Genomic DNA, 27,956 nt, shown 5'->3' on the forward strand with positions numbered 1-27,956 from the left:
TGTATATTCCCGTTCATCTCTCCTGACTGTATTTAAAAAATGAGAATAAAATATCTCCTCGTATATTTTTTAACTTAAATTCACGTTTCACATGTGTTTTACTTTCCATCTTTGAAAAGAATTTCATTTTAAAATATATTATAAAAGAGACATATCAAACACTAAGTGAATTTAAGGAGATAAATTATCTCCTAATATGAGGAGATATTTTATTTTTTTAAAAAATATATTTTGAAATGCACCTCTCACATATATTTATAATTATACATCAATGCATAATATATGATTAGTAACTATAATTATTTTTAGTATTATAAAAGGTATTACTTATTTTTTGGATAAGAACTAATTCTTTTTTGGGTGTGTGAGGTACTTCCAACAACTGTCGTTTCCAGGAATTAAAATTTTAATTTTTTGATTATTCTGTGAATTTAATGAAACTTTACATTAGACCAATGTTTTGTTAGTTAATAATAATAATTATGTAAAACATTGGAAAAACTTCTTTTAAATTGATCAGTTTATTATAGATTAATTTATTTTAATCTAGTCGAGGTGACAAATATAGAGATTAATATTTCTTCTTTATACCTTCATGAGTTAAGGAAGTTGGAGTTCTATGAGGTATTAAACTGGATATAGAAATGACATTTTTTGGAAATATTAATTAAATGTGGGTGTAATTTGGTTAAATATGAGATGAAAAATATATCCCCTTGTTTAATGATTAATTAAGCCCATGATTAGTTCGGGCTAAGCCCTGCTGCGATTGATCAACCCAATTAATTAGCGTGATACGCTTTCTTTTGACTTGGATTTCGATTTCAATAAAAACGATAAATAAATGCAAAAATAAAATTGCAAAGAAACCCAATCCAATTTTCGTTTTGATTCCATATCCCTAGTCTCAGTAGTCTGACTCTGATTTAGCAGCAAACAACCGATGTAACCGGACTTTCTCCGCCGATGATTTTTCGAACCTGAGAACCGCGCGTTCCTGCCCCGTTCATTCTTTACTGTGATTCTCTAACTCTCTTCATTTCTCTCATAATCAATCAGGTATATGTGTGTATATATATAGTTTAAAATCTATGCCATGTAAGTGTGAAGTTTATTATCCTGTGACATCAATGGTATATGAATTATGAATGATTTGTTGATAGTATAAAAAACACTTACATTGTCGGTATATATATATATTCGTATTTTATCTTATTTCTTATGTTTAAGCTGTTTTTTAGCATTGCACCTCTTTCTAAACGAAAATAACATGTTTCTCCCTTATTTGGTCCCAATATTTCACCTTTTTGGGTGTAATGTATTCCCACTTTTCTGTACACATGGTCGTGGCAAATTTTATTTTATGTTTTTGCCCCAGTTTTATGACTTTAAATTTTTTTACCGAATAAACCTGCCGAATGATGAGAATCACTTTTTTGTTTTGTTAAAAAGCCCCTGTGGGGATTATACGCTAATAGGGAAGATTATATCAAGTGTTGGATGCTTTAATTTTGGTGCAAGTAAAATATGCTTTCTCACTTTATGAGTATGAATTAGTTGATATTTGACTGCCAAACATGCCATTGGGTGTTTCCATAGAAAACTACGATGAAATGGGATGCTTTAGAGTTTATGGTGTCTTAGTTTTTGAAGGATATGGAATTTAATATTAGTCCAAGGTGAATATTTTTGTCATCAATGAAATTTCTTAATGATTGAAATTCTTAATGTGGTTTTGCACTAGCAACAAAAAAATCAGGTTAGTTTGTGCTTAGAGTTTTGGAAATTTCTTAAGGTTTTATGCATATCACCGTATTTTTTGTTGTAATTTGTTGCTAGAACCATCTTTTCCTTTGGAATATTAGTGATATTCTGTTGTTATGTGGCAGGTCATGGCTGCTAAGAAGGTAATTGCAATATGCCAGTCAGGGGGTCAGTTTAAAACTGAGAAAGATGGATGTTTGTCATATAAAGGCGGTGATGCTCATGCTATCGATATTGATGATAATATGACATTTAATGAGTTCAAGGCTGAAGTAGCAGAAATGTTTGGTTTAGCTGTTGATAGCATCTCTATCAAATATTTCCTTCCCGTGAACAGGAAGACTCTTATTACAATTTCCAACGACAAGGATCTACAACGGATGGTTAAATTTCACGGGAGTTCATGTACTGTTGATATCTATGTCCTTATTGAAGAGGTAGTTGCCCCTGAGGTGTTGAACAGGCCTGCCAGTTGGTAGTTTTCTTTGTTTCGATCATAACATCTGATAGTTATTCATGTGTCTTCATAGAGTTTAATTATGTAATTCTTGTACTTGTAGGTCAAGCAGAACAACCTTGTCTGAAACAGTGGTACCAGTGCATATCACTGAGAATCTTGATTGTGTGCATAATGTCATGGAGGACACTAAACATTTAATAATTCCAATGGATGCTCTGCCTAATGTTGACGATTCCAATCAAGTTGACATGCATATGGAATTTCCCATTGAAGTTTCCCCCCTTTTACGAGTTGCTTCCTCGAGCGATGAGAACCATGCTAAGGGTGCTCAGCAATGGGAGAATACTATCACTGGTGTGGGTCAAAGATTCAACAATGTGGATGAATTTCGGAAAACGTTGCGTAAATATGCTATTGCTCATAAATTTGCTTTTAAATATAAGAAAAACGATAGTCATCGTGTAACTGTTAAATGCAAAGCAGAAGGTTGCCCTTGGAGAATCCATGCATCAAGGTTGTCAACTACTCAGTTGATATGTATCAAGAAAATGGATTCAACTCATACATGTGATGGAGCTTCTAGGCCGACGGGGCATCAAGCAAATAGGAATTGGGTGGCTGATATGATAAAGGAGAAGTTGAAGTTTTTTCCAAATTACAAGCCCAAAGACATTGTCAATGACATCCGAGAGGAATATGGAGTTGAGATTAACTATTTTCAGGCTTGGCGTGGGAAAGAGATTGCCAAGGAGCAGCTTCAGGGTTCTTATAAAGAGGCGTATAGTCTGTTACCTTTCTTTTGTGACAATTTAATGGAGGCTAATCCTGGAAGTCTTGCTATGTACACTACAAAGGAAGACTCAAGCTTCCATCGACTTTTTGTCTCATTTCATGCTTCCATGCATGGCTTCCAACAAGGTTGCCGACCATTGATTTTCCTTGATAGCATTCCATTGAAGTCAAAATACCAAGGAACATTGTTAGCAGCTACAGCTGCTGATGGAGATGATGGTGTGTTTCCTGTTGCCTTTGCCATTGTCGATGCCGAATCTGATGACAATTGGCACTGGTTCTTACTTCAACTCAAATCTGTGCTGTCAACATCTTGTCCCATAACATTTGTAGCAGATAGAGAGAATGGATTGAAGAATTCAATCACTGAGATATTTGAAGATTCATTTCATGGATACTGCCTAAGATTCTTAATTGAGCAACATTTTAGAGACTTGAACAGACTGTTTTCTCATGAGGTAAAGAGACTTGTGATTGAGGATCTACATGCTGCTGCTTATGCATCTAAACCAGAAGACTTTCAAAACTGTATGGACCGCATTAAAATCATTTCTACAGACGCTTACAATTGGTTTATGCAAAGTGAACCCCAGAACTGGGCAAACTCATTTTTCCAGGGTGCTAGGTATAATCATATGGCATCAAACTTTGGGGAGCTGTTCTATAGTTGGGCATCAGATGCAGATGAATTGCCAATAACACATATGGTTGATGTAATTAGGGGTAAGATTATGGAGTTGATTGTTGCCAGAAGAGCAGAATCTGATCAATGGTTGACTAGGCTGACTCCATCCATGGAAGAAAGGCTTAAAAGGGAAACCCAAAAAACTCATTCGCTTCAAGTTTTGTTATCGGATGGTACGGCAGTTGAGGTTCGTGGTGATACAACTGAGATGGTTGATCTTGATCAGTGGGAATGTAGTTGCAAATCCTGGCAACTGACTGGTATGCCATGCTGCCATGCCATTGCTGTCATAGGCAGCATGGGCCGGAGTGTTTATGATTATTGTTCCAGATACTTCACAACTGAGTGCTACAGATTGACTTACTCTGAGTTCGTAAATCCGATTCCAAATGTAGATGTGCTTGTTTCAAAAGATTTTCAGCTTGTGGTAGCAGTAACACCACCTCCCATTAGACGGCCACCAGGTCGACCAACTACCAAGCGGTATGCATCGCAAGACATAATCAAGCGCCAACTCCAGTGTAGTCGATGCAAGGGACTAGGGCACAACAAGTCCACTTGCAAGGACAAGGAGTTATCATTGTGTTAGACACAGTAAGTATCATCTTTTTTTATCTCAACTACCTTCCTGCTCCACCCTCTCTTATATTTTATACAAATAAGACAACTTAGATTGTTTTGTAGAATTCTCAATTTGCCGATGAGTCTTTAAAGATTATATATAATTCGCTGCCCCTAATGTTCTGGACCGGTGTTTGTTTGACAATTAACAAATCTGATTTCATTGGCAGAGTTTCATCCGAGTATTGGTGGCACATGGATGTGTACAAAGCATCTAACAGCTCTTGTGAAGGACAGGAAACAAAGAATAAAAGACTAGAGCTATTGTTCGGTTATGAAATAATGAAAGCATCGTAGTATTTATTATTCTTTTGCAGTTGTATGATCCCCTTTGGAATAACCATTTTCAGAGTCTGGATTTTAGATTAGGTATATGCATGCTTCAATGCAAGGTCAGGGAAGTTACATATTGATCTTCAGGGCTAATCTCAACAAGGATTTATAGTGAAATTTATATAGTTAGAAAACTAAATTAAAGCCAAACCATGATTGTGGTTGTGGGTAGAAAGCTAGAGTGATTGTCTGGGTAAGAACAACAACGAATCCTTTATCTCACTAAGTGAGTAACACTGGTGCAAAACTGTTGGATAAATGTACAGGACCAATTATACAGCAGAGAACCACACTTTGTTCGTTATCTAGGTTAATATGTCAACATTGCATGTGATATTCATGCATGAAGAATTCTGGGCTTGTGGCTATGGATTCTGGAAATGGAAGAGTTTGCTACTTACTAAAGTAGTTAGAGCATTTATATCATTGTTATTATAGAAATTTTGGAGGGGCAGGAGCGCTAAAAGTGATTCTTAAAAGCTTGTGTTAGTGGGGCAAAATAATGATTTATGGGATTATTCTTAGTCATAAAGTATTACCACAAGTAGTATAGGAAAGAGAGATGTGGGCTACATTGTAAGATTAATTTCCGGGGTATAATGAAATATTAATTGAATTGGCTAAATCATAGAAAAGTGTGAAAAATATAGAAATAAACTATGGGAGAATGTTTAAACAACTTGAAAATTGGAAGAGTTGTAGGGATTCATATATTTATGAGCATTACACGTAAGTCTAACATCATGAATATAAACATAGGCTTTGTTTGTTACATAGATTGAAAGTTTAGAAGGTAATTGAAATCTTTTTTTTGGTTTTCCATGTTATATCTTTGTACCGAAGACAATCATGTCCGAGCTGGGAATATTCACAAGTGTGTGAGGTTAACTCTCCCAGCAGACATTTTTTCCATCCACAAAACTTGAACCCGAGACCTTGCTTAAGAGGAATCAAACATGTACTAATTGAACTAACGTACGTTGGTAATTGAAACCTTATATAATTGAAGTGAAAATTTATTATAATTGATAACTTAGAACCATTTGATCAGATTATCTCATAAGTATGTTAAATAAAATTAGCATGTATCCTATATAAGTCTTAAATTATCTCAAGCAGCGAATTAAAATAAGCATCTTTGTGGAACACTAAAATTTACTTATTTTTTTTATCAAATATATAATTATCTCATAATCTTAACAAATACATTATTGGCTAGAAACCTAGAACAACCAATAGCTACTTTGCCAACCGATCCACTTAGCTGGAAAATCCACAAGAATAACGCTTTTAAAAAAAACCAAAATTAACTATGATTCAATTTTATTTAATATATATGTATATATACATATATATATATTGATAGGTATGATTTAAAAAAAATTACATATTCAAGTTTAACTTATAAAGCTAACGAGATAAATCATACTTAATTGAAGTTTAATTTATTTATTTAATAGTTCAATTTTTATTTAAACTTAATAGTTATATAAGGAGTTGAATTCAATTTTTTATTTTAAGGACATTTAATAGTTTAAATATAATTATTACTTCAAACTATTTAATTTCCCTATAGTTTGAAAATGTGGGAGTAAATTTAAAAATCTCAATCATTGATTAAATGAAGATCTCCTTGTTTACAACTATGTCTCATTTGCAAATTGCAATGCAAGAAGACGAAGACAAGAAACGGGCGAAGTAATAGACCAAATAATGGAATCTGATCAGTGAGGGGTCCGTTTCAAATTTTCAGACCCTCTCTCCTCTTTTTCTTCTCTTCATCATAAACCCTAAAAATACTCATCTCCGATCTCCATTGTCATGAACCTCCCTCCTATTAAATCCACTCCGCCACCTCTTCCAAACACCACCACCGCCGTCGCCACAAAAGGCGTATGCAGCACCTGCAACCTAAAGCAGCGGTGGCTCCTCCACCGCGTCCTCTACCGCGGCACTAATCGCCTCCTCTGCTCCTCCTGCGTCCTACGCCTCCACCCTTCTTCCTTCTGCCCCACCTGCTTAGAATTCTTCGACCACCCTCTCTCTTCTACCTCATTGAACCGTTTCATTTCTTGCACCAAATGTTCTTCCCTCACTCATCTCCGATGTCTCCCTTCTTCTTCCCCTCCTCCCTCCTCTTTCCTCTGCCCCTCTTGTTCCTCTCCGGATTTCAAATTCTTCAATCCTAATAATGCCCGTAACGTGCTTGATAAAAAGCACGCCCTTGTTTTCGTCTGCGCTGCAAAGATTGCTTCGGCCTCGGTCGCTAAAGCTCTCACCATTGCCAGAATTAAGGCTGATAGGAGTGTTCGTGACTCTGCTGCCGCGAGGAAGAGGGCCAGGGAGGCCCTGCTGCGTGTTGATAATTTGCAGCGTCTCAAAGGTTCCATCCAGGCTTCTGGGTCGTGGAATTTGGGGACTACTAATCAGAAGGTTCAGGTGAATCATAGTGTTCTATGTAAAAAAGAGGAACTGAATGGACAGAATAATAAGGCTATGGTTTCTTCGGCGGCATTGCCATCGCTGATGCCATTGCCCCAATATGGGTCATCTGTGACTACCAATAACAATGGAGTTCCCCATTCTGTTGTTAGAGGTAATGGGAATGGGAATGTTATTGTTTAAGATAGCAACCCTTGAAATGGTGAAGATTTGGAGCGTGTAAAGAGTGTCAATGATAGGATATTTGATGTTAGTTAGTGGGTGTGGAAAAAGTTTAGACTCTTATGAGGTTAGGAGAGTTTTGTATCTCTTTAATGTGTTTTCATATGGTTTAACTGCAGATAGAAAATCCAATAACTATTTGTAGAGTTAGTTCGGGAAACTTGAGTAAGAACACATTTGACTTGTTTTCAGGGTGCTTCTCAGAAAATCATTTTCGCATATATCTGATACATTGATTTCATGTATCCATTCCATTGTAAAGCCCTCTGTACTGATAAGATTCTGATTATCAAAATCTGTTGTATTTTAAGCACCTGGCTGTAATTATGTTATTTTTCTGTGATTGAGTTATCAGGTGCTAGTATATTCTTTTTCCAGTTTCTTCACTATGACATTGGTTATTTGAGAATATGGTAACTGTAATTAAGTAATTTGTACAACAATTTTTTTTATCGGTTGGTTTTAGGAATGCTTTTTCATTGGGAAGATTTTAGATTTGTGCCTTAGCAAATCTCTAGTTTCAATAGCCATGTGTTGCATGTCTGAAAACTTCAAATTTTGCTGGATCTTCAGTGTAGTGGTAGGTTTATGCTTGTGTAGTTGTGTGTAGTGCTTGTCCAGCTGTTGGATTTTCCTTGTCATTGGATGCGAATTCTCCCAAGTTCAAACAACTAGGTTAGATTAGGGGTGAGTAGATTCATTTTCAAAAATTAGAGTCAATTAATATTTAGGATTAATATTATTCAGCTTGACTCGTCTCATGATCACTCATTCGTTATGTTTATATTTGTATATAATCTTACCTCTCTAGTAAAGATACTGTTTCCAGTTATCTCTTGATTACTAAGAAACAATTTTAACATTGATAAATGCAAAGAGATCCGAAAGCAGCAACACAACATTACAAAAGAAGAGATTTTACATTCCAAAAGCACCCAAATAAATTATCCAACTTATTTCATTTGAATGTTAAGTGCAAAGATTCTAAATATGAGGTTCTAAAGAGAAAATTGATCGCTGTTCTGGTTTTGTTAAGAAGATTAATTTTCCAACAAAAAAACCAAACGCTGCAACTGAATTTCACTTGCTGGAGGTAGGGCTGACAATGAACCGAACCAACTCGGTATTCGTTCGAAACTCAATTCGTTATTTAGCTCAATAAATTTGGTTCATGAACCAAATAAGCTGAACTTGAGTTGAAAATTGAGTTCGTTAAATAAACGAGCTGAACTTGAGTTGGATTTAGTTCGACCCGTTTGGTTAATGAGCTGACTCGATATATACATATATATGTTTAAACTAATTTTTATTTTTTTATATTTATTGTTATTATATATATAAACAAGATTATATTTATATATATCAAACTTTTTTGAAGTATTTTTTCAAAGTTTAATTAATTATTGAAGTTGTCCAAATGAACCATTCAAACTGAATCAAACAGTTCGCGAACTTTAACCGAGCCGAACTCGAGCTAAAATAATAACTCGTATCGAACTCGAATCGAGTTTCAAACCGAACCAATCATTATCGAGCTAAACAGAGCTGAATTCTGGTTTGTTCGGTTCGGCTCGTTTCCAGCCCTAGCGAGAAGGCAATGAGGCATACCATTAAACAATCCATATTTAGATAGATACTTCATATTACACGTAGTTACTACTTGCTAGAATTAAAACGAAATGAAAATCAGCAGGACCAAACATCAATTCTTGACTGAGTAGCCCAAACTCTGGATATAGAATAACATTCCAAAAGCCGAAGTTCAAATAACTAAAAACACATCAAAATCAGTAGGCACCCTGGGTAACAAGAGATGCAATAGGATGTGGTACCCTTTGGTGTGATGATCTCTGATCATTCCTAAAACTCTATAACCATAACTTTTTTCATAGTGAAAATCCAAAGCAACGTGCCTTGTAAACGTGAATCTGTGATAATAAAGTAGCAAATGAGCTTCATAGATAAATTTAGGAGTGTGGTATTCCTTCAGCTCGTGCAATTGATAGTGTTCTCTATCTGGTAGTTAAACTTCTTGTGACATTTTGTACATATAACCAATCAACAATAGGCTATACCATAGTTTCTGGACTGCATTCTATAGCCCCTGAATAATCTGATTTGGTAGACCATATGATATACATACAGCGCAGTCGATAGTAACTAACTTGCCTCAAGCTCAGTATAGTTCCAGTAACACATACTTGGCCAATATCCTGGAAGCTAATTAGGATACTTCAGTCAAAGGATCCGAGTGACTTCAGTCAAATAAGTCAATCTCTCCAAGCATGATATAAATTTGTATGGAGGAAAATGAGCAGTAACCAGAGTTTACCAAGAATGGCTACTATATCCAAGGCAGATCCAAATGATGCAAAACAGGCCATAGTAGCAATCAAGGAATTGCAACCTCGGAAACCATGAGAAACTTTCGGGTTTTCTATGTTTCAACTATTGTCCAAATGCTACTTCCATTTCTCCCTCAAGCAGACTAAGAATCATAACAAGAAGATGTAGCTTCCAAGGTACTAATCATTCTACAGTTAACAATTACTACCTACCTTTAATTTGCACGAGAAAACCAGCTTTTTTGAATAATTCCTGATACAACCAGTTGTTGATACATTGCCTTAGTTTTCTCTGCAAGCACTTCTATGTGAGAGCATTTATGGGCTAGCTATGGCCCCTGGATCAGAATTGATCTCAGCTAGAGTAACATTAAGTGGTTGCCAACCCGGTTGATGATGCACAATCCATTTTTTATGGGTGACCACCATGTACAAAATCTGTAGGACGTCACCCAAAACATGACCTTTTAAGCACATATTCTTAATCACAATACCTGCTTCATACCTAGTGGAAAGAATGGAGATGCATAAGGAAACTGAGAAAATTATCAGGAAGTAAAAAGAAATTAGCAATTAGAAGATCCTTACTTGCACTGAGTACCCATTATTGCTGATCTTCCAGAAGGAGTTGATAGAAATGTTTGAATCTCATCCCATATTTCTAGAGAATACTGCTTGGGCTACCACCTTCAGGGTTTACACACTTCCAAACTTTATCATTCTTACCAACATATAACTGCAAAGAACCGAAGTTCTGTTTCACCACCACCTGCTGCTCAATAGCACGCTCTAGAGCCTTCTTAACGTCAGTGTTGCGGTGTTTGGGATCTCCATAATGAAGGCAGTCAGCTATACTTGACTCAGTTGGCATGATTTTATCAGTTTTTAGTGTATTCAAGGCAAGTAAAACAACCCCTATAAGACCTTGTACGTATTCAGAAGGTTTAGGGTGTCCTTCAGACCCCCATATACCATTACCAGGAGCATTTTTGTCACCCATGGGTGCCGATGATTTAGATCGATATTCAGGACGATGTGGATAGCCATTGTATGATTGCTGTGTGCTATGCACCATATGTCCATTTTGTTTGTCAAACAACCTTACAGGATGTGGGGCACTACTGTTGGAACTCGGTTCCAACTCTCCATTCCATTGCTTAACCGGGCAAAGATCATGAGCACTGGGATACACAAAAATGTTTGGATTACCAATATCCGCCACATTTGTAAGCGGTCGTGCAGAGAAGCTGGGTCCACCAGTCCAAGGTGGTACTACTGAAAATCCATAGTTTTGGGGATTTGGAGAATATGAATTAGTTGGAACAAAAGGAGGTTGCGAAGGAGGATTAGGAGAATATGAGCTAGTTGGAACAAAAGGAGGTTGTGAAGGAGGATTTGGAGAATATTTAACTAGTTAAACCAAAAGGAGGTTGTGAAGGAAAACTGTTTGATCTTAAAGGCTGTGAATGTGGATTTTGATGATCGCCCTGTTGATCACTGCTATTGCTCCATAACATATCAGAATTGGGTCCATTTGGTTTACTTGGACTTCTCCCAGCTGTTTTCCCCTGATGTCCCCTTCCTGTATTTGGAAATTTCGGATTTCCTATATGAGCATCTGAATAGGAGTCCACATGTTGCGGTATGTAACCGGAATTAGATACTGGAATTGGTAAGGTGTTTGAAGATGATTGGAAGCTATTATTACCAAGTTGTAATTCACCGTTAGTAAGAGGAGGTTTTCCAGCCAAGAGACTAGTCCAAAACCACACACTCTTAGCGGCTGCAACTAGGGGTGCTGATGCTCTCTGAGGTTGCGCAAGGAGGATATTATATCTCCTCATCCGCAATTGATGAAAACAAATAGTAACTAAGTACATAGACAAGGTAATGCTACTTAGACACCGATTTGTCAATTCACACTCCCAGTAATGCAGATGACACTCCAGTTTGACTATTCAGACTCTCCATCAATCAATCACAAGTTTAGTAATTTCACATTTTCAACCTTATTTATCGGGTATATTTACACTCTTCAGACTCTAATGTGTCAGCCTCGTGCCCCATGCCGTCCTTTTTATTGGCTAATAATGTCTTAATGAGAGTGAATAAGACAATTGGAATGTGAATAGCTTGATGTTAGAACTTGAGTAAGAGTCAAACCCAAAAGACTAGTCCAATTGGAATGTGAATAGTTTGTTGTTTTACTCGATGTGAGACTCCTAAATTTGCATGCTAAATCATTGAAAGCTAAAGAACTGAAAGAGATTAGCGGAATTGAGTAGAGTACCGGCGGGGACATGGTTGAGAGAGATACCGGTGCTGGAGAGGGCTTTTTGAACAGAAGAAGTGATGCGAGTGGTGTCGCCACAAGCGGAGATAGAAACGGGGCCACAATATTTCATGTGAAAAAGAGCAGAGCTTATGTTCTGAGCAATGGCGTGAGGATCGCAATCTTTGGGAACTTGACAATTCTCAGTGTCCCACCACACTGATGTTTTCGCCGATATATACTGCGCCTCCGCGTACGACATTGCTCCACCTCCTCCCATCTTATATACTAAGCCATTCAGTTCCCTATTCACTTCGTTATTTATGTGTCGTGGGAGAAGAAATTTCTTGTACAGTGTAACTTGGTTCCGTGAATATCGTACAGAATACGTTCAAACTACAAAATGTAATGCTTATTAATTGTCATTAAGTATAATAATATAATAGCTATAATTATATGTGTATCAATGCTTTTGGAACTTCAATGATATCTAGAGTGTAATATATATAAAGATAAATAAATAAGTGTGATATTTGGTATAAAGATTTATATACATTTATTATATTATTCACTATTTATTTATAATATTTTCTAAAAAAAACGTCAATAATGATAAAATATAGATAGTGGATGATGCGCTTTCACAATGTCAGTTGGGGGTGTTTGTCGTCCATTTGAATCGGTTTTTAGGTAGAAAATGATTTGATCCAAACATGTAATTAACATGTTGTCTGGTTCAGTCTGATCTGTTTATGTTAAGATGTCTGATCCAATCCGGTCCATATATTATATGCGATTTCGGCTTGGTTTCGATCGGTTTTTTTATATAAAATATCGAAATTGCACTTACATTCAAAACTCATAAAAATGACTAAATATTAAGCGTAAAGCATCAATAAAAATATTGTTCAACAACATTAAAACAACGTTAAAATGTATGTAATAATAGTATAAGTAAACAACATCATAAAATAGTAATAAATAGTAAGAAAATAATAAATAAATAAAAATGGTAACAACAATAACAAATCAATAATAAAAAAGACAACAAAACACAATATATCAATAACAAGAGCACTTGCAACATAATTTTAACATTTAGAGTGAGTGTTTCGCTGATGATTAATAACAATAATACTTTCACAACAATAAAATTGATAATAAAACACCTAATCAATATCATCACTTAAATCTTCTTCATTTGGTTGTGGGATTAGTTTAAGTTCTAAAAAAGTGTATCAAATATAATCAATATAATTTAAATCATAGCAACATAATATGTATTATAGAATATAACAAATAAAATACAGGTAAATTTTGGAGTTTGGACTTAAGATTAAGTTGGGAAGACACTTAAAAGTATTACACACTTAACTTCACATACTAAGTTCAACACAATCCAAACACATTTAGCTTTTGCGGTTTCAATTTATTTTGGATTAGTTTTCAGTTTTATTTTTGGAACGGTCTGGATTTGAACATCCCTAGTCTCGATGTATACATCCCCCCTCTATTTACATATTTTAAGTACTAAATAAATAATGTAAAAGTTGAGTATAATATATATGAATCAGTGTAAACAGTCAATGTATTATCTACTATTACTTATGTTATTTCTTATTGAAGAGTCAAATATGGTTAATTATAAATGATGGATGATGCATAATAGTGTAAAAGACTCTGACGAAATCAGTGACACATCTTTTCCTTACAAGAGTGTAATACTTATGCATCACTAACATAAAAATATAGACATTGTCGGTACATCATCTATAATTCATTTATATTACAAATGGTAATGTAGCAGTAATAGTGTAAACAATATTTGCATAAGTCTTTTTCTCAAAAGTTACATACTATATAACTAAAATAACTTTATTTAATGAACATTCCAAACTGAATTAAAAAAAAATAGAGAAATGAGATAATGATATAATTAGAAAGTAAAATATAAATATATGTTGAGTTTCTAAAATATGAAACGAAAATTGTAATAATAACTGTTTTATTAATTTGATGTCTTTTGATGTTTAGTTAGGTAAGGAACAGGGTACCACTGAATCTGATAATGAGGAAAACTGTGCTCTACTAGGTTTGTCTCCAAACATCTGGGAAACCTCTTCTACAACATGACAACTAATTTCATTCTGTGGAAATTCCTAGGTGACATGAATAATGAGAAACAGGTGGATCCGGTGGTCCAAAAAAATCCTCCAACATCTCCAAGGAAAATGTCTTTTGCTCAAGCTCTGAAATCTTCATGTGACATAACTGCTTCACAACTACCCCACCTTGCATAAAGGGGGATGCTATTACCATTAAAATTCACGAAGAGGAATACCAATCAGGGCTACAAAGATGCAAAAATCATCTTCATGGACGTCTCATTTTGTCCAATGGTGACTCACCTATGAAGTTCACAGATCTGAAAAACAAGCTCCAAGCTTTGTGGATCAAGATTGGTAAGTGGACTATGATTTCCCTTGGTAAAGGCTTTTATGATTTTGCATTCTCCTCAATGGAAGACATGAGAAATGTGTGTTCAGTGGGATCTTGGAGCTTGAGACCTGGATTTCTCAGACTCTTTCTTTGGTCACCTGACTTTAACCCAAATCTGCAAAAAATGTCACATACTCAGTGCTGGATCAAGATACACAATCTTCCACAAGAGTATTGGAGCCCAAGAATATTATTCTTATTGCAGGGGTATATGGACACCTATCTCGCTGGATGAAGCCACACACACCAGATCTTTTGGACATTTTGCTAGAGTAATGGTGGAACTCAACTTGAAGGCCAACCTGCCAGACCAAATCCTTGTTGAAAGGGAAGGCTTTGCTTTCTTTGTATCCATCGAATATGAAAACTTGCCAAACTTCTGTCAAGGATATCAAACAATTGGTCACTTGGTTGCTCAATGTCGCAGAAATAACAAAAGTCAGGAGGCAGAAGGGAATACAAAGAATAGGAACAAAAAGACAAAGGTAGTAGAGGAAGCTCCAAAGGAAAATGAAATCAAAGATCTGACCATTAATTTGAAAATTGAGAAAGAGGTGGAGGAGAATTTAAAAGATATGGAAAGGCTAGTAATCACACCGAAATCCAGGGAGAATCTAGACATCCAAATTCAGAATGAGCTGGACATCACAAGGGTAGAAAACTCAGTTGAAGAAGTTGAATCTGATATACAAAGTGAAAACATCATAGTGCAAGAGACCAATGAATTACAAAATGTTGTAGCAAATGATAGTCGTATAGTGGGAAGGCTTTGGGCTGATGAGGAGAGCAATGAGGAAGGGGAGGAAGAATTTTCCAAGGTTCTCAGCAGATCACAAAAGAAAAAGATGAAAAAGAGAGGTCAATCAGCTAAGGTGTACCAGACCAGAAATGATGGATATCAAAGCATTTCTAAATGAGAGTTCTCTACTGGAACTGCAGGGGATTAGGGAATCTAAAATCAAGATTGACCCTAAAGAGTATGTGCATCACCCATAATCCGGATATAGTTTTTCTGGTTGAGCCTATGATCTCAGTGGAGGTAATAAAGAGCAGATTTTGGACTAATTTGAATCTGCAGATTTTTGTTGTTAATAATAGAGGGAGCCTCATTCCTTCATTATGGGGCTTATGCAAACTTGGCCTAAGTCCTTCTGTCCGGGTCAACTCTGATCAGCATATATTAATCTCTATAAATTTCGAAAATAAGTCTCTCATGATTTGTGCAGTTTATGCCTCTACTAGTTACTTAGGTAGAAGAACCCTTTGGTCTGATAACAAAGCTGATACTCTAGCTCACCCTGGATCCTAGTGTTGCATAGGGGATTTTAATGCTGTAACTGGTGCTCATGAATGCAAAGGAAGCACTCTGCCTGCCAGAGTTTCTTGCAATGATTTCCAAGCTTTTAATGACAATATTGCCCTTCTGCAACTCCAAACCATTGGAGCTCAATTCTCTTGGTCCAACCGCAAAGGAAGATATGCTCTAACTGAAAAAAGACTTGATAGAGCTCTTTGCAATGAGGATTGGATCAACAATTGGAGCCAGTTTTTTGATGTACACTGCCTAGAGTGGCCTCAGATCACCACCCCCTATTACTCCAATCAGTTTCTTCAACATCTTATAGACCCTCCTCTTTTAGATTTCATAAAATGTGGTTGGAGCATTTGGATTGTAGAAGACTTGTTAATGATATTTGGAAATCTGAAGTAATTGGTTGCCCAATGTTCATCCTTGCTCAAAAGCTGAAAATTCTCAAAAAGGAGCTTAGACATTGGAATATCAATGTTTTTGGAAACATTCATCATAGGGTGAACATAGCTAAGATGAATGTGGAAAACATTCAACAGTGCATTAATGATTTTGGTGCTGAGGAATCTCTCCTTGAGCAAGAGGACACAGCTCAATCTGAATTATCCAGAGCTCTCATTGTTGAGGAGATATTATGGAAGGAGAAATCCAGGCTAAATTGGCATTTGTATGGAGATAGGAACACTAGCTTCTTCCACAAGGTTACTAAAATTAGACAAACAACTAAGTTTATGTCCATGCTAAGAGTTGGAGACACAATCCTCACTGACTAGTTGGATATTTCAAACCATGCTATTAGTTTCTACTCTGATTTGTTTGGATCTCAGAATGATACCTCTCCTAATAACCTAATCCAAACAGTGGTGCCAAGCTTAGTCACAGATGATGACAATGCAATGCTAACTAAGATGCCCTCCAATGAGGAAATTAAAACAGCTGTGTTTGCAATGAATGGTGATGGAGCCCCTGGCCCAGATGGTTTTGGTGGATGCTTCTACCAACACTTCTGGGATATAGTTCATCCTGAAGTTTGTAACTCAGTGAACCAATTCTTTACTCTTGGTTGGATTCTTACAAATCTAAATTCCAATTATGTAGTCTTGATTCCAAAGACTGAAGGGGCTGATAAATTGGAGGATTTCAGGCCTATTGCTCTTGCCAACTTCCAGTTCAAGATAATCACAAAGGTGCTTGCTGACTGTTTGGCAACCATTGCCACTAAAATCATTTCTCCTCAGCAGAGAGGGTTCATTCAGAATAGAAAAATACAAGATTGTATATGCATTGCTTCAGAGGCAATCAATTTAGTGGATCACAAAGCTTTTGGTGGAAATTTGACAATCAAACTTGACATAAAGAAAGCTTTTGACACAATGGACTGGACATTTCTTCTAGAGACTCTAAAAGCTTTTGGTTTTAATCAGAAATTCTGTAAATGGATCAATGTTATTCTCCACTCTGCTAGGCTCTCTATAATGGTCAATGGTTATAGTGTTGGTTTCTTTAATTGTACAAGAGAGGTTAGACAGGGAGATCCCATTTCTCCTCTCCTGTTTTGTATTGCTGAAGATGTGCTTAGTAGGGGCATATCTAAACTTGTGAGGGATAATAGACTTAGTACAATTTCAGGGCCTAAGTCCATTCATACTACTAGTCATGTTCTGTATGCAGATGATATTCTCATCTTCTGCAAATGGGTGAAAATGGAATTGTTGGGTCTAAAGCAGCTTGTTATGGATTATGCTCAAGCTTCTGGCCAGGAAATTAACATCTCCAAATGCAAGTTCTATGCTGGTAAGGCCTCTGCTAGGAAAAAAAACACAATTGCTTCCTGGTTGGGTTTTCATTCTGGCATCATGCCTTTCAATTAATTGGGGGTTCCCTTGTTCAAAGGAAGACCAAAAAGGATCCACCTACAACCTATTGCTGACAGAATTCTGAAAAAAATGTCCTCTTGGAAAGGATCCTCTCTTTCTACTATGGGTAGAGTTGAGATTGTTAAATCCATAATTCATAACATGATGGTCTATAGTTTCCACATATATAAATGGTCAAATTCTCTGCTAAGTTTACTGGACAAAGGGATAAGAAATTTCATTTGGGCAGGGGATATAGACAAGAGAAAGATTGTCACTGTGGCTTGGTCCAAAGTGTGTTCCCCTATTTTGGATGGAGGCCTGGGTCTCAGATAAGTAAAGTTGATGAATAAAGCTTCTCTGTTAAAGCTTGCCTGGGAAATGAGAATTGGCATGCCTGCAACTTAAATTCAATATGGCTGGTGGGATCTGGCCAACACATCAACTTCTAGAAGGATAATTGGTTTGGTGAGCCACTGGTGGAGCTCATGAACATCCCTCAAGAGTTACATTCTTCTCTCTTATCCTCTGTGGCTTGCTTCAGGCATGGGTCTTGCTGGACAATTCCTACATTTATGAATAGGCATTTCCCTAACATTATTGAGAAGATTGCAAAAACTACAATGGCAGGAAACTTGGACATATTAGTGTGGCAAAGGACTCTAGATGGTACCTTTTTCCCTCAAAGCTGCTTATAATGAAGTAATGAATTACCCAATCCAGTTAAACTGGTGCAAGTTGATTTGGTCAGCTAACATTGCTCCCTCAAAATCCTTCACCACTTGGAGAATTATGCATAAGAAGATGCCTACATATGATAATCTTAGGAAAAGAGTGTGCCATAGTCTCCTTATGCAACTTGCGTAATTCTTACAGTGAAGATGAGGATCACCTTTTCCTGCATTGCAGATTTGCATCTAAGCTTTGGGATTGGATTAACAATGCCTTCTCCATCAAGTTGAACAATTCTTCACTTCAAACCATTTTTGTTGATTGTGTTAAGCTGAAAAACAAGCAGGTTAAGGAGGTCTTCATAACTTGTGCAATAAACACCTTAAGCACAATATGGTTTTGCAAAAACCAGAACAGGTTTGAGGGAATTCTAGTCACCTTCTCTCAGGCAATCAGAAGGATTAAGAGGGATACTTCTTTAGCTGCCAATTCTTCCCTTGCCTTTACAACTCCAACTGTTGAGGATCTGTTGATCCTTAGAAGCTTCAACATAAATGTCAAGCTTAATCCGGCCCCTAGGATCACCGAAGTAACATGGTTACCTCCTAAGAGGGGTTGGATCAAAGTGAACACGGATGGAGCGGCTCACGGTTAACCGGGTCATTCAGGGGAGGTGGAATTTTCAGAGACCATAATGGAGGTTTTATTACTGCATTCTCTAAGTATTTAAGCATTCAGAATGCTATTTTTGCTGAATTCCATGCAGCACTGCATGCTGTGACAATTGCTTATAACAGAGGATGGAAAAATCTTTGGATTGAGGTGGACTCAAGTATCCTGTTGGATATCTTTAGTGGTAAATCTAGTCCGCCTTGGAGCCTTATCAATGATTGGATAAAGTGTAAGGAGAAACTTCATACAATGAATTACAACATCACACATATCTTTAGGGAAGGTAACAATTGTGCGGATAAATTAGCCTTTTACGGAATAGTTTCGAGAACACACACTGTATGGAATTCACTTCCTAGATTTATCTTTACTGATTATACTAGGAACAGATTAGGAATGCCCAATTATCGTTTTAGGAATTTGTAATCCGCACTACTTTAATATATCAGGTGTAATCACACCTTTGTTTTAAAAAAAATGTTTAAGGTTGTGCATATATTTTAATAAATCATTAATATTAAAAAATGACTAAAATTAAATAACCTCATTTAATGAATATTGGAATGTAAATAAAAAATATTTTGAGAAATAAAGGTGAAAATGAGAGTAATATATAAGAATATAGTCAGAAATAAAATAATAATGTGTACACTATCAAAAAAATTAGACATGATGAAGTTAAAAACATAAAAAATGTAAAATATCAGAATATTAACTACTTTATTTGATTCTATTTATAAGTCATGAGCAATTAATTTTTTCCTAATTTGTGTCTAATAATATGTTGGTCACTAGTAGCAAAGTGTAGTAAAAATGATATTATTTTGGTAATGGAGTTAATATAATAATATATGTGTACTTAATATGTGTCTTCAAAATTAAAAAAATGACAAAAATAATAATATTGTAAAATATTTTTAAACCAAAAGAACACACAACTTTAAAAATGGAATTCGATTACAATCAACTTGCAATTAGGATATGTTAAAAACTAATATTTGGAGAGAGTATTAAAAAATTAATATTCACAGGGTGTATAAAAAATATTAATGATATACAGCCAATTACAATCAAACAGTAATCTTATATGGAGTTGGATAAAAAAATATTACCATGTGTTGACTTAAATTGATTCCAGATAAGAAATATTAAGGTCATGTTATCATAATTGCCTAAGATACGAGAGCTTATTCCTGAAGGATTATTCTGACAGGTACATGAGTAAGATTCAGCACTCTAACTATGAAGGGCAAACAGTAGACATGAACAAAAAATGAGTTTTTTTTAGGATCGGTCAGACTCGGATGTATAAAGTACGGTAATTTTTCACATTTTTAACTTATTAGATTCTTGGATATGCCTGCCCAATATGGGCATGGAAAGAGGTTGGTTTAGGTGGGAATGGTAATTTTATATTAAAAAAATATATGCACAAATATTATAATAGTTTTTTACATTCTCACTCTATTATTCATTAGTTAACACCATGACAATGTATGCTCAATTTTATATATTAGTATGTCTTCTTTATTATAGAAGGAATGAAGTATAGATATTGTTTGTGTATGAAGGTGGGAGTATTTCTAAGAACCCAAAGTATTGGAGTGTGTAGATTTGTTCGATAAATATGCTGACCTTTGTTATTGGGGGAAGCAAAATAAGTAGTTTATCCCTTCATTGGGTATTGCACTATAGTAATTGAGTTGTAGTTTTTATTACATGGTTATGAATAATTTCACGTGTTGCTTTGTGGATGCATGTTACATAATATAATGGTTTTAGTCAATGGAGCATTTTATGCACATGTAAATGACCCTAATCTCTTTTTTTGGATACCAAATGAAATGACTACAATCTACAATTGCTGTTATTTAGACCTTGTTCTTCAGTTAATAATTAATTGTCTGTCTGAACAAATAAACCGAAGGTCTAGCCATGTTGTCCTTGTATATAAGATTCAAGCACATATACCAGACAAATAGAAAGTGAAACACAAAAGACACAATCACATGATATGCATCATACCTCCTTATAGACGAGAACAAACCTAAATAAGCACACAGTGACAAATAATAAATAAATAAAAAACAAGTTAAACCTTAACATCCTCAAACTAAGTAGTAGCATAATATTCTTCTACTAAATCCAGAAAGAGAAACGTTCATGTAGCTTCTCCTCATCTATGCATGTGGTGGTGACCCACCAGCACTTGGGATGAAAGGTAGTGTAGGAGTTGGAGTAGTGCAGCCACCAGGGTAAGTGCAAAAGATGGATGGGCCAAACACAACACCAGTGAAACTAGGGCTTGGAAATGTCCCAGTCCCACCAATGCCTCCAATGAAGTTCTGGGTATGATCCACTTTCTCTGCCTCCTTCAGTTTTCTTCCAGCTCCTTCAACATCTGAAGCAAGGATCATCACCATCATTGCCAAGGTCAGAAATAACAGCTTAGACACTATTTCCATTTTCAAAGATTTTCCTCCTAAGTCTCTTGATACCCAGTATATATGAAGAGAATGGTATTGAACATTCCATGCATCCCTTTTTATAGTACTTGGCTACTTGCATATTCTTCAGCCATTTGTGGTGTGGTCCTACACGTTAAGCTGTTATTTGTTAACACTTAACACTATATATTTTAAACTAATTTTGCTCATCATGTAATTTTGGGTTGGGGTGATATTTAACTAAGGTCATGTATTGGCATCGGTTAAAAAAAATCAAATAATAGAAATTTAGTACGACTTTTTTAATATATTTGTTACATTGTTTTCCAACAAAAAAATACATGCCTTGTATTATATTCCTTAACCCATACCCAAAACACCGATTAAGTGATTAACAATACAAACTCTCTTTAAATTAGTAAGTAATTCTATAATATTATAGATGAATTTTACCTGATATTGTATTTTACTTTTACTGCAATGAACCACTATTGTAAATTTGTAATGCCAACAAAACAACTAGCATAAGATCATTTATAGTTAAGTAATTTCAATTGAGAGCAGTGTATTACTACCATACATTATAAAAACACGGTTGCTGGTAAAGCACAGCTAGCACACAAGTAATAACTTTTAAGTTGGATTTACTATTACCGTTGAGGAATTTATGAATGACCCAACTAACCAAAGATGAGATATTCATAGTGGGCTCCTGAAAATCTTTGGACACTGACAGAGAAAATTAATTACATTTCCAAGTTCTTATACTAAGTGTTACTAACTTGTATATCTACCCAGCTTATAGGTTTCCATAACAAGGCAAGGAAAATAAAGCAGCTCAGAAGAAAATGACTGGCATTGACACAGTAAGTTAATGAAATTGTGTTGTAGGGTTGTAGTCCAATATAATAACGTTGTGAATTTGCATCACTTTATAGCAACTTCGAAAGTTCAATGGACAACTTCCATTTTCGAATAATTAAAGGTAATCAATTTGAAAGCTATATCTAGCTGCTTTTTGAGAATTTATTCTCTTATATATCTTTCTATTTATTTATTAGCCAATATCAAAATTTAAACTGTAGCTATTTGATCGGTTAATCTGCGTAGTATTCCAGATAGCTAGGACGGAGTAATTAAGAGCTGTAACTTATCATTTTGCATTATATATTTGTCTACATTTCAAAAGCTGTTTGTTACGTAGCTAGCTAGCATTTTAAATTACTATAATAACACAACGGCCAGTGGAGAAGCACAATTAATTATTAGCATAACTTCATGTGCATTTTGACATATTTAAGGTGATTGTTTGATACGCGTTTGGTTCAACAGATAACAGGTGGGAAATACTTTCCACCTCAGTGCATTTTGATGTTTTCTTATTACTCGAACAGGGAATGCAACAAGCATACATGGGCTAAATGGAACAGTTATTGTATTTTTTTTATATTTTATTGTTATATGAGCTAAATGTCCTATTGTTTGAAAGATTAAACATGGAATGCCAAATCATATTGTTTCTTTTTGCAAATGGAAGGGAAACAAAAGTTTTGTATTATTTGAAGGTAAGGAAACTATGACTACAAAAGAAAATAATATTTGGTACACAAGAGTATTCTCTCACATTTCGGTAAGGACAACCTTTTTTGGATGTGTGGTTATCTTTTCTATCAAACATCGTTATATCAGGAATTAAAGTTTCGATCTCTTATTTGTTCTAATATCTAGCGGGATGTTATAACACTGTGTACCACTGCTAAAAAGAGAACAATATAACATACTGATAAATTTCCATAATTTTTGTGTGTCATAAATACTCATAATACTACATTCATATCTTAATTAAAATTAGAAAAAGTTCGAAAGAGTTTCTAAAGATATATTTGCAAATATCCTAAGATATTCTGAAATTCATAATATATTAACCTGTATATTATTCTGAATTTAAATTCTAAATTCATTTTCATTATCTATCTTTTACGTGAAAGGTTCTCATTATTTATCTTTATTCTCATTTATCTTCACAAAAAATGAATTTCTAGTTGTCACATGGGAATTTAATTTTAATTAAATAATAAATAGATAAATATCAAACTATTAATTAAATAATACACTTTCATAGATATATTAATCTTCAAAAACTTCAAATAGATAAACGTCGAATTATTAATTCAATAATAAACCAGATAGACATTCTAAATTTCTAATTTTTTAAAAACATCAAATTTACAAATATTAAAACCTAAAATGACGTTTTTAAGTGCATTTCACGACTAAATATACTCTATACACATTTGTGACTTATTTTAATATCATCTTCACATGTGCTAGCTATTTTAAGATAAACCAATCTATAAAAAAAAGTGATAGTACCATTTTAATAATCCACCAACATATAGATATTAAATAAGATAATGTAAGCATGTTGGCTCCTTACAAAAAAATATGGAAGCTGGGTGAAACTTGCTTGTAACAATACAATGATTTACACTATGCCAACGAGAAGAACAAAAAATCTAAACAACTTTACTACGCAACAGATCGTATATATATATTAAATAATTGAAATATATAATATCAAGGTCCCGTAGCTCAGTTGGTTAGAGCGTTGGTCTTATGAGCCGAAGGTCGCGGGTTCGAGCCCCGCCGGGACCAATAATTTTCTAATTTTTTAAAATTAAAATTCTGACATTCATGAGAGGAAAAAAAGACACTGAGGCCTGAGTAATAATCCTGGCCCGATGAACCTGTGCGTCTACAATCGCATTACCATCGGTAAGTCAACCTCTTTCTATTCTTCCCACTTCCACTCTCACTTCCTTTTTTGGTATGTTGTACTTGATGAAACGATTGCTATAAAGTGATACTATTGTTGTGTAAAGTATGGTAACTGAAAACCCCGATCGTCCAACTTTCCCTTTAAGACCACACACTGTCACACCTTTTACACCAACTGGATCACAACCCCCTCCTCTCCGCCCCACTCCTCCACTCTCCTCCGCAACCGTATTCCCTTTTAGACCTCCGACGACGACTACTTTTAATGTCCCTCCCACTCGTGGACCTTTCCACCGTTTTCCAACTCCGCCGCAATTTCCATCCACCGCTCAAACACAACCACCGCCACTTGGTCCACCCTTCATGCAGCCATCAATTCAACAACCTCAGCCACAAACACCTTTTGTTTCAGTGGGTCCAACTGTTCCCCCTCCCGTGTTTCAACCATCTTTTCCTGGATATGCTACTACACAAACTGGTGCAGAAATGCATGCTCCACCTGTGCATTCCTCTCTAGGGGTTTATAGACCTGTTCCAGCGTCTTCACCGTTTTTATCTCGTCAAGGAGGTTATGTTCCGCCGCCACCAGTGGCAGCTCCTTCAGTCATCCAGCCGCAAATGCAACAGCCAGGATATGGGCAGCCTATACGTGCTGTTCAGGGATTGACAGAAGACTTCAGTTCATTGTCAATTCAAAATCGCCCTGGTTTGGTGGATCCATCGGTTGACCCTAATGAATTGCCAAGGCCATTGGATGGTGATGTGGAGTCGGATTCGTTGGCTGAGACGTTTCCCATGAATTGCAATCCCAGGTATATGCGATTTACGACCAATGCAATACCGAGCTCCCAGTCCTTAGCTTCTAGGTGGCATCTTCCTCTTGGAGCAGTTGTATGTCCGCTTGCAGTACCTCCTGAAGGGGTTAGTGGCTCATTGTCATGTTTAATTAACAGTAGCTCATACTGGTTGTGTTAATTTCCTTTGTTCATTGATGTTCTTTGGTTTCAGGATGAGGTGACTGTAGTTAATCTTTCTCCGGGTGGTGTAGTACGCTGTAGGAGATGTCGTACATATATCAATCCATATATGACATTTACAGAAGGCGGAAGGAAGTACCGCTGCAACATATGTGCCTTGCTTAATGAAGGTAGTTTTTACTTCCATATTCTTGACAAAAGAAAATGGAAGTTATTAATCTCCGCTGAAGAGATATGAAAGTGTTATTTGAAAGTGACAAAAACTTCAGCGTCCCACATTTTTTTAAATAACATGATTGCTGGTTCTGAAAATTCATTACTTTTGCATTATTTGCCATGGAATGTGCCCGAAGGCAATTGATAAATCATGCATATACTTGGGTTGTTACCTTCGTAAAGTGGACAATGGTGTGAAAGTATCATAGTGGCTAAACTTTCTCAGATTTTGCTGATTCTGTATATTGGTGTAGATAGAGTGTGAGGTTTTGCTATCATCATAAATGGAATGTGACTCCACAATAATGAGAAACCACTCAATCCAGACTGATAATTGCATGCATAATTAAGAAATTCTATTCTATGATAAAGGGTTTATCATTATATGTTAGGACAGTAATATGTTATGTAATATGTACAGTTCCTAGTGAATATTATGCACAATTAGATGCCACTGGCAAAAGGGTTGATTTGAATCAACGACCTGAGCTTACAAAGGGTACCGTGGAGTTTGTTGCCTCAGCTGAATATATGGTGCGGCCTCCTATGCCTCCAGTATATTTCTTCCTCATCGATGTTTCCATATCTGCAGTTAGAAGTGGAATGATTGAGGTAAGCGCTGCACTTCTAGCTTTTTGGTCTTTGGTTGGCTTTTTTATTATCCATTCATTTGACTGGCAGTTGCTTGGTCCATATTAAATATAGTTTATGTTCAATTGAAGCTTGATTTGTGCTGGAACACATATTGGAATGGTTTAAGTCAAAGTTTCCAAAATTATAGTTTCCAGGAATGGTTTAAGCAAAAGTTTCCAAAATTATTGTAATATAAAGTACAAAATGTAGTGTCAGCTTCATAGTGCATTTCAGCGTTGTTGTCCAAACCTGCATATTTCTTGATAGCTGATGTTATGGTTCTTAATGCAGGTTGTAGCTCAAACAATCAGGTCATGCTTAGACGAGCTGCCTGGTTTTCCACGAACACAAATAGGGTTTGCAACTTTTGACAGCACAATACATTTTTATAATATGAAGGTTTGCAGAGTACTATTAGTATTAGCATTGTTAATATATCTCCATTCGGTTCCATTTTCTCCTTAATTGGCCAAACCTTATGTTAATTATTCTGTTACACTTTCCCAGTCCTCCTTGACTCAGCCTCAGATGTTGGTAGTCTCAGATCTGGATGACATATTTGTTCCACTGCCAGATGATCTCCTTGTCAACTTATCAGAATCAAGAAATGTGGTGGAAACCTTTCTAGATAGTCTACCATCCATGTTCAAAGACAATGTGAATTTCGAATCTGCTTTTGGTCCTGCACTTAAGGCTGCATTTATGATTATGGTAACTTAGTCTCTTTCTTACCTTCTACTATGATTTTTTTTATTTCTTATTATTTCCTATGCTACTTTCAATTTTCATTAGTGAGCTTTCTTACACCGAATGGTTTGGTTATGATTTTCTAATAATTGAAATAGCGGTGCACATGATTTAAAATAATAGTTTCTGCAGTAGAGAATGAGCGGATAGATGATATCGTATTCCAAATGCAAACTTACATAAGTTCAATAGGATATAATTTTACGTTGAACATTTCTTTGGGATTGCAGTCGGGGTAAGTTACATGAGATGTCATTTTCTATTTTAGATTTCTTTGTGTTCGCGGTAGGGATTCTTTTAATCCAATTCTCGGAAATCTTACAAAAATGACAGTTAGAAGTGGAAGATCCAATTAAAAGTAATGGAACCATGGTTTCCAGAAGTTAAAGGGTCATCCCCTTTGAATTTGTTGAATTTCAATACATGTTTTCTAGTGTGTTTAACATGTCCCTTTTTCTTTTGCATTACTTTGTTGTGACCTTTTCGACCTCTTCATACAGAGTCAACTTGGAGGCAAATTGTTAATTTTTCAAAACACACTCCCATCTCTTGGTGTTGGTCGCTTGAAATTACGTGGAGACGATTCTCGCATTTATGGCACCGATAAAGAACATGTGTTAAGATTGGCAGAAGATCCATTTTACAAGCAAATGGCTGCTGAATTTTCTAAATACCAGATCTCAGTCGATGTGTATGCATTCAGTGATAAGTACACTGACATAGCCTCCTTAGGTAGTCATTTACAATTTCTTCTAACTTCTCCATTACACAAGCTAAAATAAAGGTTCTAAGCTAAACATGATGTTGGGGATTAGAAGAGTTTTGATTGGTATTTGTGATGATTCTTTGTGGACACATGCATCATTTTACGGTGGCTGGCCACAATTTTGTGATTTTTTAATTATAAAAAGACACCTGATTTTGATAAAATTTGCTGCATTCTCTTATTGATTTTAAAATGCTTTTATAGTAGCTTGCAACCACTATGATTACATGAATTTTGGTATTCTATAAAAAGTTCTACAATGTTTGGACTTTTGAATAGTATATTTACCACGATTTCGCTTAGCAATGCTGATCGATGGTGCTGTGTGATTAATGTTGTGTGGAATATCAACTAGTAGTGACACTCAAGGATGTGTCTACCTAAAGAATTATATCCTCCTTTCTTTAACTGGATTGTCAGCATTAACTCCCCCCCCCCCCATAATTCT

At 35.7% G+C, this 27,956-nt stretch overlaps 4 protein-coding genes, 1 non-coding gene and 1 pseudogene across 7 annotated transcripts in view; 4 read left to right on the forward strand and 2 right to left on the reverse strand.

The window, feature by feature from the left end:
- LOC109335301 lies at positions 826-5,243 on the forward strand. 2 transcript variants are annotated; one of them, XM_019571433.1, is made up of 4 exons: positions 826-1,059; positions 1,890-2,239; positions 2,325-4,295; positions 4,493-5,243. In XM_019571433.1, the coding sequence occupies exons 2-3, from the start codon at positions 1,893-1,895 to the stop codon at positions 4,288-4,290; spliced, it is 2,313 nt and encodes a 770-aa protein (XP_019426978.1). In that variant the 5' UTR covers positions 826-1,059; positions 1,890-1,892; the 3' UTR covers positions 4,291-4,295; positions 4,493-5,243. The 2 variants fall into 2 exon arrangements, with proteins under 2 accessions (XP_019426978.1, XP_019426979.1); XM_019571434.1 differs by lacking the exon at positions 826-1,059 and having other exon boundaries at positions 2,082-2,201.
- On the forward strand, positions 6,304-7,651 carry LOC109335120. The gene is made up of 2 exons (XM_019571193.1): positions 6,304-7,251; positions 7,439-7,651. The coding sequence occupies exons 1-2, from the start codon at positions 6,477-6,479 to the stop codon at positions 7,462-7,464; spliced, it is 801 nt and encodes a 266-aa protein (XP_019426738.1). The 5' UTR covers positions 6,304-6,476; the 3' UTR covers positions 7,465-7,651.
- Positions 9,910-11,069, reverse strand: LOC109335417 (annotated as a pseudogene).
- LOC109335418 lies at positions 10,988-12,216 on the reverse strand. Its single transcript, XM_019571554.1, has 2 exons — positions 11,982-12,216; positions 10,988-11,534 (listed from the first exon to the last, which is right to left on the reverse strand). Exons 1-2 carry the CDS (start codon positions 12,214-12,216, stop codon positions 11,071-11,073), a joined length of 699 nt encoding a protein of 232 aa, XP_019427099.1. The 3' UTR covers positions 10,988-11,070.
- TRNAI-UAU lies at positions 23,973-24,046 on the forward strand. Its single transcript has one exon. It is a non-coding gene; the product is annotated as a tRNA-Ile (tRNA).
- Positions 24,103-27,956, forward strand: part of LOC109336707 (protein transport protein Sec24-like At3g07100) — a 7,338-nt gene continuing 3,484 nt past the window's right edge. For both annotated transcript variants that reach the window (XM_019573462.1, XM_019573461.1), the window contains exons 1-6: positions 24,103-25,090; positions 25,178-25,316; positions 25,784-25,974; positions 26,287-26,394; positions 26,503-26,706; positions 27,243-27,474. In XM_019573462.1, coding sequence (XP_019429007.1) covers positions 24,275-25,090; positions 25,178-25,316; positions 25,784-25,974; positions 26,287-26,394; positions 26,503-26,706; positions 27,243-27,474 — 1,690 coding nt within the window. In that variant the 5' untranslated portion in view covers positions 24,103-24,274. The remainder of the gene's footprint in view (positions 25,091-25,177; positions 25,317-25,783; positions 25,975-26,286; positions 26,395-26,502; positions 26,707-27,242; positions 27,475-27,956) is intronic.

Source organism: Lupinus angustifolius, chromosome LG20 (genome assembly GCF_001865875.1).
Source record: "Lupinus angustifolius cultivar Tanjil chromosome LG20, LupAngTanjil_v1.0, whole genome shotgun sequence".
NCBI lineage: Eukaryota > Viridiplantae > Streptophyta > Magnoliopsida > Fabales > Fabaceae > Lupinus > Lupinus angustifolius.